The sequence below is a fragment of the Camelus bactrianus genome, chromosome 3, assembly GCF_048773025.1.
Source record: "Camelus bactrianus isolate YW-2024 breed Bactrian camel chromosome 3, ASM4877302v1, whole genome shotgun sequence".
Lineage (NCBI taxonomy): Eukaryota > Metazoa > Chordata > Mammalia > Artiodactyla > Camelidae > Camelus > Camelus bactrianus.
The window spans coordinates 81,308,376-81,323,374 of record NC_133541.1 but is presented as its reverse complement, the minus strand read 5'-3'; the positions used below and the strand labels follow the sequence as shown (position 1 = coordinate 81,323,374).

At 41.2% G+C, this 14,999-nt stretch overlaps 1 protein-coding gene across 1 annotated transcript; it reads left to right on the top strand.

The window, feature by feature from the left end:
• Positions 1–1,510: 1,510 nt before the first annotated feature.
• On the top strand, positions 1,511–12,999 carry CDO1 (cysteine dioxygenase type 1). Its single transcript, XM_010971513.3, has 5 exons — positions 1,511–2,041; positions 5,104–5,181; positions 6,775–6,929; positions 11,255–11,424; positions 12,272–12,999. Exons 1-5 carry the CDS (start codon positions 1,872–1,874, stop codon positions 12,299–12,301), a joined length of 603 nt encoding a protein of 200 aa, XP_010969815.1. The 5' UTR covers positions 1,511–1,871; the 3' UTR covers positions 12,302–12,999.
• Positions 13,000–14,999: the final 2,000 nt, after the last annotated feature.

Below are 14,999 nucleotides of genomic sequence, written 5' to 3'. Positions count from 1 at the left end.
TTTAGGGGACATTTTGGCAATATCAAAAGGCTTGAAACTATAAATTTCCATTTGTTTATTCACCTATCAAGTGCCTAATGTTCCTAAGCATTGGGATAAGACATAAGGTCCCTGTTCTCCTGGAACTTTCATTCTAATTGGGAGGTAGACTGTCAGGTATGAACTTAAATAATTCTTGAAATTTTACGTTGAATTTTTTGAAATAATGGAAAGAAAAAAGACACTTGATAGCAAATATTAAATTTACCTGTGTTTTACATGATAATGATGGAGGAAAGATAAAACATGTATGTATATGAGTGATTAGAATCTTGTGTTAGAAGAATCCTTAGAAATCAACTCCCGTAGTTCATTCTATGTCCTCATAGCAGATACACCTGAAACTTAGGCTGATAACTTCTAGTGGTGGCCACAAGGAAAACTCTATCCATTTTGAGGTGATTTAGATGTCATTTTTACTTTCTGACAACGTTGTCAGAATACTTGTAGTGTCATCAGTTTAACCAAGGATGTTGAAGACTTCAGGCAACACAGGTAAATTTAAATATATACATTATATACATACACATATGTATGTACATACATACACTGGAGCAAAGTCTAGGAAAAAAAAGTCTTCCAGAAGTCTAGATCTTTAGTAACTCTGAGTCATTAAAGTTATTAAAGATAACTGCCATTTCTTCTGTCCCTCACATTTCTCTTATTTTCGTTCATACTTAATTTGTGTTATTCTCAAAGCTTGCTACATGCTATGCACAACACAACAATGTATTTCCGTATATGTGTGAGCCTACCAGTAGACTCCTTCAAGCACATGCTTATTATTGAAGGATTTAAAGTCTAATTAGAATCTTAAATTACTGCATCAGGAGTAAAAAAAAAAAAAATCAGCATTTCTTTGAACCATTACTTGAAACATCAGGTCTTTGCACTGAGTATAGTGTTCTTAATGAAATGTTTGATTTTTAAAAATCCAAGAAGGGATACCAGGACTTCCACTGTTTCACTAGTCTTGCTGTAGACCCGAGTCTCCTTTGTCAAACTGTACTTTCAGTACAGCACATTTAAATTTTTTTAATAGAAGACTGAATTATTTTCACCGAGCCTTGAAGCATATGGTTTCAGTCGACAAAATAGTAGCTCTTCAGCCTTGGGAGTGGAATCCATCCTCAACTTTCTCCAACTCTTCACAATCCCTCGGCTCCATTTGGAAGGAAGGGTCCCTTTCCTTCCCATTCCTTCCTCAGCGTCCTCCATCCTTCTGCAGACCCCTTCTGTCGACGTCTTAGCGTCGCGAGCCACCGCGCAGGAGAGGATCCCCGGGGAGCGGCGGAGGGGCGGGGGCGCGGGGAGAGGGGTTGGGATGGGCGGCCAAAACGCGCCCTGCTGAGGTGGGGGAGAGATTGCACGAAGCCCACCGGGAGCGCTGGGACCCAGGAAAGAAGGGCTCCGGGAGGGCCGGAGGGCCGAGAGTGTCGGTGTTGCGTGCGTGGGCTTTGACCGCACGCCCTTGCCACCCCTGCCACCCTTCTCTGTTCGCTCCACGCGTCTCCCCGCCCTCTGAGGGCCGTTGGTACATTCCCGCAGACTCCGAGAGCTTAAAAGGGGCCGGGGGAGGCTTGAATCCAGCAGGTTTGGTCCCGGCTTGTGTGGGCGGCACGTCTTTAGATGCGCAGCCCTGCCTGAGCGGGTGTCTCTTGATATCTTGACGAGGGTTTCTTTAAGCTGTGGCACTCGTATTTGGAGGCTTTGTGTCTGTGTGTAACTGTCTAGCTAGCAGCTCGCGCCCCTAGTCCCCGGCTCCTCGGCTCGCTCAGCCCCAGCACTGCTGCCCAGCAGCAGCGAGACGTGCGCCGCCAGCTTCGCAAGGGATGGAGCAGACCGAGGTGCTAAAGCCACGCACCCTGACCGACCTGATCCGCATCCTGCACCAGCTCTTCGCCGGCGAGGAGGTCAATGTGGAGGAGGTGCAGGCCGTTATGGAAGCCTATGAGAGCGACCCGGCCGAGTGGGCAATATACGCCAAGTTCGACCAGTACAGGTGAGAGCGCTCTCGCCCTGCCCGCGGAGGATCTCGGGCGCCCGCCTCGCTGCCAAGCGGCGCCGACTCGGAGTCGGAGCGGGAGCGGGCGCGGGCGCGGGATCAGGGAGTCGGGGTCTGGCTCTGGAGGCGCCCGCCGGGCCTTTTCCGCACCCCAGCGCCGCGCCTCCTCGCCCGCAAGCCGCTGGGCCGCCGTCCGGAGCTTTGGGCCGAAGGTGGGTCGCACTGGTCGGAGACTGCGGCAGGCTCCCGGAGGGGAGGCCACCGCGGGGCTGCAAGTTTTCTGTTCTCTTCTCGCCAATCGACCCCTCGGCTTCCGAAAACCCTCCTCTCTGGAGCCATCGTTTGCCTCGGACACGGTGGAGGAGCGCGGAGACCTCGGTGGCCCTCAGGCTCTACCCGGCCCGCCACGCTCAGGCTCCCGACTGGCTGGACTAACCAGGGGTGTTCCCAGGAGAGAACTCCAACAGCCGTCCGCAAAAAGGGGTGACGGTGGAGGACACAATTAAACCACACCAGTTCTCCATCACTTCTCTCTCGGTCGCCTGCAACAAGGCTTCTGCCAACAAGCATTTTTGCTGATACAAAATAACGTCTCGGGGTTGTCAGCTGCTATTGTTCAGTTTATGCTGCTCCCCACTCCCGAACCATTTTGACTCCCGGGACTGCGAGTTTATTTAAATCCACTGTCAGGTTCTCAAATTAAACTAGTGCTTCTCTTTTAGCCCCCAAGCAATATGCTTTTTCTTATCCTTAGATCTGAGGTTCTGGAATGTAAATTGAAGAGCCCTGCTCCCCAGGTGTGCTTGGGTGAGATGCCCTGGGAGGCTGCTCCATTCAGCGAGGGCTTGGAGATTAAGTAAAAATAAATCACTGCACCAGCCCTTTGAGACGAGAAGTAAAACTTAATCACCCTGAAAAGTGAGAGTTTCTTTTCTGACGGGCAGCCAGCTCTTCAGTCTTAATTGTTGGTTGTGGTGAGGGCAGGGAGAGGGGGAACGGCTGAAAGAGAAGTATATGGACAGGTGAAGCTTTCTTTCCCAGCAGTTTCTGTTAGTCACTTTACCTCAACATACACATATAGTGTTACACTGTACATCGTATGTATTGGTAAAGTTTTGTCACCAAGGACTGTTTCAACTGTATTTTAGGATTTGAAGTAAAAAAGTCTAGTTAGGACCCTGTTTTCCATCTGCAGGCAGCCCTAGGAAATTCTTTTGGTTCCTATTCTTTCGTGGCTGCCAATGAAGCTACCAGTTTACTTTAAACTTGCATTAACTGCAAGTGGTTGAGGGCTTGTTATGGGCTCTGGTGCTCTTCCGGTCACTTGACACATGTATTAACTCATTTCCTCACAACAACTCTATGCGATAGGTACCATTCTTATCCCTGCTTTACAGGTGAGGAATAGTAGACAATGAAAAGGTTGGATTACCTGCACAAGGACATACTAATGTCATTTAGCAGCTCCAGGGTTCAAATTAGCATTTTTTTTTCCCCAGAGCCTACACTGTAAACCACTACTAAACTTCATGAACTTCCGGCAGGCAGGCATATGATGCCATAACCGTCTTCTTCTGCCTAGGTTTATTACTGACCAAGTTAATTAACCAGGGTGGGTTGTAAGGGCTTTCCGTCTGTAGAACAAGGGCATTTCCATGGGCCTTGAATTCATCTTCACTGACAAGCTGTAAACCTGCTGGAACACTGCCGTTTGGATTGATCTATTCCACAGGTTTCTGAGGCACAGGTCAACAAGACAGTGGGTACAGTCCTGGGTGGGCAGCTGGAGTAGGGAGGGAGGAAGATAGGGGAGCAGAAATCAGTGGGATGGTAATTTTTGCATCTAATAAATGTTCTGGCACTGTGAATGATTCTGATCTCTGACCTTGGGAAGGCCAGTGCAGAAGAATCAAGATGGAATATGTTCCAGTGCAAGCCAGGCAGTAAATTCTCTGAAAGAAGCCCCGAGTATCAAGAGGAGTGTCCCCAGGACTGATGGAGGGAAAAGTAGGCTCCCTGGTACAAGAACCAAGTTTTCTGGGGTTTAAGGCTGTGTGCACAGCCCCTTTCTAGGTCATAAAGGCTAGAAAGTCAGGATGACTGACATGGAAAAAGCACTCACTAATCAACTCTGTCAGTGATCCTCCACCAGCACCTGGCCTCCAGCCTGGGGGAGGGGAGGGAACGAAGGTGGCATATGGGACAAAAGTGAACAGATGACCATGTGAGCAAATGCTACCCCAAAATGGGATAAAGATTCCTTTCCTTAAAAATGAGTCTAAATGAATATCATCATTATCAACTTTGCTAATTAGATGGTGTCACGAGAGGCTGTTGGAGCAATAAAAACTTTACAGTTGATTTTTGGGGGAGGGGGTTGGAGGGATGGTGTGGGTGTGGTGGTTTTGTTTGAGATTTTGGGGGCCAACTGCTAATTTGTCCTCATTGTAAAAGGTGGAAAGTATCATTTTTCTTCCCTACTGTGGTCTCTTTTGTTCTGGTACTTAGGTCAACCCCCACTCTATTAGTTGGGGACTTTCCATTATGATGCTTTTGAATGTGGATGTCCTTTGTGTTTGGGCTACAGTAAAACTAAGGAGAATTCTAGAACAGCTATTTAATGAAACCTTGTTTCTCAAATTCTGGTTTAGCTACAGGGAGGAAAAAACAAACAAACAATAGCAACATTCTTGCCTAGAGCAGCAATGCACTATGCAAATACTTTCTGTGAGAAACTTTTATTCTTTTTATCAGTTTGAGGCTGGCATATGGAGAATTAAGGAATTTAGTTTTTTGTTTTTCCTGTTATCTTTTTCATGCCATTATCTAAAACTGAGCAGCTATAAATGCAGTGATTCAAAATACAAAAATGTCTAAAATGAACTGTGAAAAATATTTGTTTTCATTTGTGCTCGACTTCTACTTAGACAACCACATTTAAAGTTGCTTAGAGGTAGAAATATTCGCATTTGTAAATGAATGATACTTTATGACACACTTATTTTTCCCAGTGCTTGTTTCATCAGCCAGATTCAAACTTCTGAAAACATTTTTTTTAGGTATACCCGAAATCTGGTGGATCAAGGAAATGGAAAATTTAATCTAATGATTCTATGTTGGGGTGAAGGACATGGCAGGTAATACAACTATTCATTCACAGATATTTATTAATTTATTCTAGCATATGAAAAGTACAGTGCCAGGCTGGCCACGGGCCTCATGAGCACTAACAAATTGCATGTTATAATTGTTTGTTCACAATATCCCCTGATCCCAGCAAAAATTCTCATGAGAATTTGCATGAGGGGGTTAGACATACACCATGTATGACAGACCTGCCCCCAAAATGAGTAGTGAGTCAAAGGAGGTGCAGGTAGGAAACCAGTTTACCTTAACCTCTGTCTCCTATGGAGTTAAACTTTACATGGAATTGTGCTAAAACTTGACCTTTGTGGTGCTTTGAAGTGTGTAAACAATTGTGGAACCAAAGACCGAAGCATCCAGATTTGGAGCTAGAAAAGCAATTCACAAATTCAGAAAATTTCTTCCCACTTCAAGTTCATTGTTTTCTTTACACAGGAGATAAGGCAACTTAAACTAATGCCAATTCTTGAAACTTGGTTCCTTAATTTTTCCTTAGTTTATACATTTGCCAATCCTACTACCAATCAAGTTTTGTTATCTCTTTAAATAGATCCTCCTCAGTCTTTCGAGAATGTTAAAAAATAATAATCCAGACCCATTTTTGATGCAAGAAAGGAAACATGAATTTACAAGATTTGGGAAAGTTAGGTTTATAGAGTACATTTATGTACTTGTATGGAATGGAGTTGTTTCGTTCTCTCAATATTTTGTTTTTTCTTAATATTTTTTGAAAGCAGATCATAGCCAGGATTAAGATGAGGCCCTGTGAATTAGGAAACAAGTTTTTACGGTACACATATGGGTTAACAATTTGCCATATGAAATAAATGCTAGTAAAATACACAGGTTCATATCTTTTAATCAACCCTATAGCTAATACTACTTTAATAAACTTAAATACTATTTACTGTAAGATTACAGGAATGAATCCTTTCCCCAAATCCAATTTGCTTTCTTTGTCCTACCAATCTTGGAAGGTAATCATAGGTAGAATACTCTAAATCTACACAGTGTAAACATTGTGTATACTTCACAGTATAATTTTCAGGTGGTAACACACATATGCATACCTTTTGTCCCTCGAAAGAAGGAGAAAAAAGAAAGAGACTAGGGAAAAAAACAAAAACAAAAACACTGTTATGTGATCTTCTCAGTGTGATACAATTATTACAGATGATTATCCTTTCTAAAATTTATCTAATGTAGTTTTTAAATCAAGTTCTCACTGAGCTTAATTGCGTCATTAAAAGCTATATCTCAGAGAAGATAAATGGTTACTGGTTTTGTGTTTCTGTTATCAAATGGGTAGTACAATAAGGTTTTAAAAAGTGAACTGTTCTTCAGTAGGGGTGTGCATCAAAACTGTACCCCTTATATACATTGATATGGAAGACATAGTATTACTCTATTACTTTGCCCTGAGCAATGTAGAATTATAAATTGATGACATTTTAAAATCCAGCTGAAATAGACTTTGGCCTGGGAGATATCCTATTGACAGTTTGCAGCTGTAAGCTCTGGACAGACTGACAAGTCGGGCTACCGGGCCATCTACTGAGTTCATTTGTCATTTTGTGTCTATATAGCAGTATCCATGATCACACCGACTCCCACTGCTTTCTGAAGATGCTGCAGGGAAATCTAAAGGAAACTTTGTTTGCCTGGCCTGACAAAAAATCCAATGAGATGATCAAGAAGTCTGAAAGAATCTTGAGGGAAAACCAGTGTGCCTACATCAACGGTAATACATTGAATCCAATACACTTTTCAGCAAGTGGGAAAAACCTTGAACTCCCATCTGAACTATTGCTTACTTACATGTGTGCAGTAGAACTTGGATTATGGAATTATGATTTCATCTGCTTAGGAAGTGACTTAAAAGCCGTGGGTTTTCTTCTTTTAAAGCTTTGCATGTGAATTGGAATCACTTATTAAAAAGATTAGCGTCCACAGAAGAGTCGTTTAGCTGCCAAGCCTTAGGACAGTTGGAATCAAACATGAATTTACATAAGTAGAGTCTTTTAATAAAGGCATGAGGCCAAGTTGGAAGTATTAGCCTTTGGTTAGAAAACGTAAAGAAATGTTCTGGAAGTGATTAAGAATGCTAGCTAGTCCCTGTTTTACTAAAGTGCATACAGCATACTTAAAGTATTCTCAAGAGAAACTTTCCAAAGCCCATTATTTAGCAGTGATTTATAGATCTCGTACAAAGAATTCATTCTTTGCCCTAAATGTGATATAAGAGAGCCAAATGCTCTTCAGTAGAGGCAGTGATTAGCATCTGTATTCCTAGAGGGCATAGTATCTTTCCAAAAAGCTCCTTAAAAGCTTATATGAGATAATTTTTTTTATTCCCATTTACAGATGAGATTGCCAACACATAGGAAGATTAAATAACCTGTCCGAGGTCCCTCAGGATTTGAACCCAAGGAATTTGATTCCAAAGCCCATAGTCTTTGTTGGGATGCTATCTCACTTATATAAGATAAAATATTACAGAGATTTCTCTGTCAAAGCAGGTTCTTTCTTCTTAGATATTAAAATTCAATATTGGCTTGTTAGTTTAAGAATGCAAGTCACTTACAAAGGTCAGATAGCATAGCAAGTTTTTTTTTTTTTTAACCCATTCACATACACAAAGGGGTTAGTTTCTTAGGTACCAGGAAACTCTTATTTGAGAGCTGCTATATAGAGAAGGCACACCAAATTTCCAAGAATAAGATTGCCTGTACTGCTCACAATAAAGCCAAAAGCCTTTCAGAGTAATTACTTACCGCCAGAGTCACAGAGTCTTTCTGAAGCTGGGTTAGATCTTGAAGAACACGTAAGATTTTTTTTCAGGGCTCTTCAATGTAAAAGCCTATAGGAACCAAGCAGGTAAGGTGAGTGATGCAGGCCAGGTGTAGCCTGTGGGTGCTGGTGTGCAAGCCACCCTGCCTAAGGGGACAAAAATGGCCACCCAGCTCTCATGAGATTGTCCTGACTTCTTTTTCAATAGAGGTGGGAAATTGTCATTTTTATGGGAAATTTTGCCAGTCAGTAAAATATTGGATAGGATAAGCTAAATATTTCTGTAGAGTGATTACTCAAAAGCCCCACAGTTTCAACCTTTGATTTTTACAGATGCCAGAGGAGGGCTAGAGATAGATAGTAATCAGGGAAAGATGTTTCAAGTACAAGGAAGGGCATCAATGAAGGCATACCATTGCAAAGAATGAAAGCTATGCAGACATGGTCTAGCTGGAGGGAAGGAAAGATAGGCTTGGATAGTAGTAGGAGAGTGAAGTGAGATCAGGGCCTTAACCTCCAAGATCAGCTTAAAATAAGGGTTTTCCTTGGTCAGCAGAATTCTGTTTGGGAATATCTAGATCAATTCAGTAGCAGTATGCATCATCAGATGGAGGAAAGGGAGAACTGGGGCAAGGAGATCGAGTTCCCTCTTGTAATAGGCAAAAGGCGGACATTGCCTCCACCAAGCTGGCATTCATAAGTATCACGAAGAAACGTCCAATATTATTGTGACAGAGGTATGTCATGGGCATAAAGGAAAAGGAGGCACAGACCTAATAATAATAATAATAATAACAATCATGCTGGGATTATTAACATTAGGGATCAGACATGAGTTGCGGGGGCTTCTCTAAAGGATAGGTGATTTGTTTTTGTGGGATCTTTGCTTGCATTGGGTGGTCTATGCACTTGCAATTGGAGGGGGAGAAAAAGTTACTTGTATAAAAGCAGTCAGTTCTTCAGAACTTTTGTTCAGAATTGTGCTCAATTAAGCCAGTGTATTATAAAAGCAGTAAGCCATAGAATCGAAGAGTTTGCAGATCTGAGAATTAGGCTCCATTTTTTTTAAATGAGGAAAACTGAAGATCCTGGAAGTTCTGAGCTGTTCAAAGGCAGTCACTCTAGCTGGGAGTGGAACCGAAGTCTTCTGCTTCTAGGCTGTGCTCTTCTTTATTGTGTAGCTTCATAGATCTGGATCATAAAGCGTGCTGCCTAATAGCGCCTGTATCAACTACACTCAAACACTGGATTCCTTCCTTGATTAATCCTCAGACTCTCAACTTACTGTGTAAGTTTCTTATCACCATAGTTATAAAAATCAAGTGTTTTGTCTTTACTTTAATCTTCTTGAAGGCATTCCGCACAGGCCTTTTGACTTGCTTTCGTGTGGATTGGCTTACCAGGGGTCAGCTGTCATCCTGGGGTCTCCTGACATCATCCAGGCTTTCCTTTTGCTCTCTTCCTATTGCTGATCCTCTTGTTGCCTGAGCTCATTTGGGGTTCGTGCCCTTGTTTTGGTGGGATATCACCTCCAATGACTCTATGAGAAAGGGTCCGTGGAAAGTAAATTTTCGAGACTTCTTATATCTAAAAATCTCTATCTTCAACCCTTGCAACTTGATTGATAATTTAGTTGGATAATTTAGTTGGATAATTTAGCTCATGACCTGGCAGTCATCTTCTCTCAGAACTTGAAGGCAACCCCTTGTCTTTTAGTTTCCAGTTGTCTTGTTGAAAGCCTGGTGCCATTCAGATTCTTCAATCTTTTGATGAAACCTGTATTTCATTTCTAGAAACTTTTGGGACTTTTTCTTTGGATAGCTTTTCTCTGTCCCCAGTGTCATAGTCATGTACTTTGTTTCATGACTCTCATTTATTGTGCTGGGAGCTCAGTAGGCTCTGAAAATCTAGAAATTCGTGTCTTTCAATTCACGAAAATATTCTCAAGTACTTTCTTTGATTTTGTTGTTGCTCTTTTTCTGAAACTACTGCTGCTCAGATGTTAAACCTCCTGAACTAGTCCTCTGGGGTTTTTTAGGTTGTTTTTTGTTGTTTTCTTTTTAATCTTTCCTATGTTCTATCTTTGGCCCTTTGTTCTTGACTCTTCCTTAGTTTTTCTTCCAACCCTTCTATTCAGATTTTTACTTCTGCTGTCATCTTTTTATTTCTAAAAGCTCTTTTTATTCTCTGGTCCTTTTTATATTTTCTCTTATCTCTATGAGGGTATTAATGATGATAAGTTGTGTTTTTGTTTTCATTTTTGTTTTTTTGACGTCTTCTCCTACTTGAAATAGAGTAGTCTATTTCAAGTTGCCTTTTTTCAGGTTGTTCTGGCCTCTTCTATGGTAGAGGTTCTGCTCGCATGTCTGGTGGCCTTGGCTGTGGGCTTATATTTAAAGAAGCAGGGACAAAAAGCTAATTGGTAGCTTTCACACATGAATGGTGTTTGTCAGCTGGACCTCACTCTAGGATAATCTGGTAAGGTTTTTCCTTGAGGAACAACCAACGGCAGTATCTACAGGACTTTTTTCTTGAGCTGATCAGGTTCTCAGAGAAGCTGCTTCTCATCTTTGCCTGAAGAAGAAATTCCTGTCTGGCAGCATTCTGGTGAAGCAAGTGGAGATCTTACCACTCAGTGTATAAATTTTCACTTAAGTCACCTGTTTTTCACCAGGTAGCCACCCATCCTGAGTTCATCTGTTATACTCTTTCTAGAGAATAGACCTCAGACTTCTACCAGGCGTGGAAGCAGGGTGAGGGAGAGGTGGTGAAAAGGACTTGAGACTGAACTTGAATAGGCTTCAGCCAGTTCTTGTACCTGTAACCCATCCTCACCTTCATTTCAGGAAGTACCTGTGCTGCCAGTTCCTGAGCTGTTTGTTAGTTTCAGGACATAAATCAGTTTATTTCTTGGCTGTCTCCAAGGGTAGCTGAGAATTTAGCTTTCTCTCCTCTGCAAAGCCAGCCATCTACTTTTAAGCTTTCAAATTAAAAAAATCTTTTTAAAAATTTCAGTAAAGTTTTCTCTTTTCCCATTTTCTCTGTGTTTGTACATTGATGCCTTTTTTCTTCTTTTACTGCAGTTGTAGGGGTTCTCAGGAAAAAGCAGAGTGCATATCACTTACTATCTTTAACTGAGAGGGTTCAATTCTAATGAATTTTTATCAATTCCATTTGTATCAAGTTGATTTAGGATCTTGGGCGATTGACAAATTTTTTTATCTACAGCTCTCATCTAAGATCCTTCATCTATTCTTCCTCTTGGATATTGTCTAGATTCCATCGGTTTACATCGGGTAGAGAATATTAGCCACACAGAACCTGCCGTGAGCCTTCACTTATACAGTCCGCCTTTTGATACGTGCCATGCCTTTGATCAAAGAACAGGACATAAAAACAAAGTCACCATGACATTCCATAGCAAATTTGGAATCAGGACTCCATTTGTAAGTATAACTTCTGTCTCCTAGAAGTAAATGCGTTGTGGGTTGGCAGCATTATACTGTGTGCACTGCTTTTTTTTTTCTGTTCTAGATAGAATTTGAATATGTTAAGTTTTGAGTATTCTTAAATTGGAGAATGAGATGAACCTGAACTTGGGGGAAAGGCCCATTATATCCTATTACTGTCTTTAACTTTATGTTTTCATTAAAAAAAAAAAAAACTTAGATGCAAAGAGCTGATTATTGAAGAACTTCAAAATGTACACTTATTCCTAAAGAAACTATTTTCTCTTTATTAGGGAAGCAAGACTAAGAAGTACACTGCTACTGCTGTGACAATGTTCATGGTCTCATTAGCTGAGACAATACAAATAACTTGCATAGTTGACCTTTTCAAGGTTGAGACCCTATTCTGATCATATGAATAAAGAAGACTGCTGTTTTGATTGCCAAGGTGTTTTTTCTTTGAGTACTGATGGCAGCCAGCAGCAACATGGTATGGCAGTCTTCTACCTCTGAAACAAGTTAGCCATTTAAGGGAATAGTCTTAAATTGGTCATTGGAATGCCCAGAAACAGACAGTGCATGAAAACAAAGACTGAAAATCCTTATCAGCCTTAAGAAAGCACAGCCTTTGAGAGAAGGGAGGCAGCATTTTCTCAAATGATGGCCCTGCTTTGTTTCCTGCATTCCTGTCCCCAAGAGATACTCTTATCACAGGAACAAAGCAACACGACTTCATTTTCACACACTGAATTTTCTTACGCTGCTAGAAAAGCAGGACTACTCAGAACAAGCATGTTACATGTAAAGATTCTTACACAGCTTTCTGTTTTTTTCTTTCTTACAGGCAACTTCAGGCTCACTGGAGAACAACTAAGGAGCACCAAGTCCTCTGAGGTTTTACTTTAAGGTCTGATGAAGGTTTTACCTTGGGCAGGAAGGCCTCCCACCATTTGCTGTCCAGTAATACACTTTACAAAGCCAATACTTAGATCTACAATAAGGCAGATGCTAATTATAAGGCATTAAGTAAACAAATAGTGCCCTGAGCTACTATAGAAGATAAAAATCCCACTAAATATAAAAAGGCTAGTGATTTTTAAGGCCAAATCAAGTGCTTTACTGGTTTTATCCTCTAAAGCCATTGGAACCATACTGGGAATGTCAATAAGGTTTTTATAGTTTTTGGAAACACCTTGGTCTTTGAACTATAATTAGCAATAAATAAAAACAAGACATCAAACTGCTCACCTTGTTTTTTGGAGGACTAAATGTAGATGTCTTTAATATACTTTGTATGTTCTTAATACTTGAAGAGAATTTTTTGAATCTGTGCATTTTATTTTTTCAATCTTACCTTACAGATTTGTCTTCCATAAACAATAGGGTATTGTAGATAAAGAAACTTCTGGCGCTTTGCCATTTGGTAATGAAATGAAGGGCAGAAGATTTAGAAAAGTACACGTACCCAAACCCACAACAAACCAAAATGTCTGACGTGTCCAGTGGTCAGTCAGACTTCCTACTGCTGCCAAAATTGCCAAATAATTTTAATAAAACTGGATTTGAACATTATCTGAAGTTGTCTTTTTCTTTTACATGATGAGAAATTCATATAATTCGTGGTTTCTTAGATTGAGGTAGACTACAAGAAGCATCTTACCTTTTGGGGCTTTGATATGTGTTTCACCAACTGGCCAGAGATACTACCACAGCTCAGGGACATCATGAGTTTTGCCTGAAAATTGTATGTAGGGTCTGTGTGTGTCTCAACATGAATTGGTTTTCAGCACTTAAAAACTGGAGATTTCACTGAAGACGATGTGAACTTGGAAGTATCTGGCAACCTTGGACCCGCACTGCATTTTCAATACCAGTCAGCTGGGCTGGGGTCTGCCCCTTGGATGGGGCCACCTCTCCCATCTGCAGCAGCCCCCAGCTTGCTTGGTTCCCTTATTTATGTTATTTGCAAAGCCTACATATGCATTTGAGTTTGCTGCCCCTACTTTAGGCAATTTCCATAGGAATATCTGCCATAATCTTAGCATTTATTGTCTCTGAGAACTTAAGTAGAAAAGTCAAGTCCTTTGAAGATAGTTCTGGTTGTGGTGTTTATAGCATCTCATAGAATTACTTACATCTTTATATCTTTGCTTCCTCTCATCTTTGAGAAGGATATTAACATTTTCTGAGTGCTTACAACATACTAGGCATGTTATAAGTTGTTTAGACGAACTGCTACACTGAATTCCCCAAAACTTCCATATGAATTAGGTACTATTGGTTTTCTACTCCTGCTGTAATGTATTACCACAAACTTAGTGGCTCCAAGAAACACAAATTTATTTTCCTACAGCTCCACTGGTCAATAGTCGGAAGTTTCACAGCGCCATGTGCAAGGCCCATGTCAGAGGCTTAACTTTTGGCATGGGTTCATTAATCATGCACTTAGACAAACTGATTGATGAATGAAGGGCTTTTACCTGTGTTTCATGGGGACAGCATTAAGTTTAGTAATGATGCTTCATTTTTTTTTTTTTCTGACTCACAGACCACTTTGAAAATCTTCAAATGCTAAAGAACTCCCCAGAAAGGCCAGCACACAGCAGATTTGCATGCAATTTCAGAACAGATTCCTGGACCCTGGAATGCCCCTAGGGGCCTGAGTTAAAGAGCCCTGCCATGTGTGAGGCTTTCCTGAGGCTTCTGTCAATGGTGGCTATTTCAGCTCATTTTCTGAGCTAGGGAGGCCTTAGCCAACTGGGCTACTGTTTAACCTTTTAAAAGTTACCATGGGATAAAAACAAGTTCCAATGGGGTTTCTAGGAGACATCAGAGGCTGGTGTTACCTTGTCCCCGGCACGTCCACACATTTCACAAGGTCAGTTCTCTCTGTTTCTTAAGACATGAAAGATTTTGCAGACTTTCACAACTTTATTTATCCATTTGGTAGATGTTTTCTTTAAAAAGTGTACATAGGAGAGTGAAAGAAGCCAGACACAGAAGGACAAATAGTGTGTGATTCCATTTATACCAGATACCTAGAATAGGCCAATAGGGAAAGGGGGCAGACTAGAGGTTACCAGAGGCCAAGGGGTGGGGGGGAATGGAACTTATGGTTTAATTCAGAGTTTCTGTTGGGGATGATAAAATGGTTTAGGTGTAGATGGTGGTGATGGATACACAGCATTGTGAATATATTTGATGTGACTGAATTGTCCATTTATGAACAGTTAAAATAGTAAACATTATGCCTATTTTCCCACAATAAGTTATTTCTTTAAAGTGTCTGTGGGAAGAAAGTGTGTGTGTGTGTGTGTGTGTGTGTGTGTGTGTGAGAATAGGTAAGACATACTGTCATAGAGAAAGCAAACAGTATGAAAGGCATATAGTGAAAAGTACCTTTTTTTCATTCCCATCCCCAGACTCTCAGTTTCCCTCTCTAGATGTAACCTGACCTATATTACCACTTTCTTGTGTTTCCTCCTTTAGTTTTTCCCACTGTTTATACACAGGGCAGCATTCTGAAGTCCATGAGGTGCACTTACAAGGAGATCTTTCCAGATGTAAATACA

What these genes read in the sequence shown, in the direction of transcription:
- CDO1 (XM_010971513.3), top strand. Translation starts at nt 1,872, where the DNA reads ATGGAGCAGACCGAGGTGCTAAAGCCACGCACCCTGACCGACCTGATC. An exon ending in GCCAAGTTCGACCAGTACAG is followed by an intron (nt 2,042 to 5,103) that starts GTGAGAGCGCTC and finishes CATTTTTTTTAG; the next exon opens with GTATACCCGAAATCTGGTGG. An exon ending in TTGGAATCAGGACTCCATTT is followed by an intron (nt 11,425 to 12,271) that starts GTAAGTATAACT and finishes TCTTTCTTACAG; the next exon opens with GCAACTTCAGGCTCACTGGA.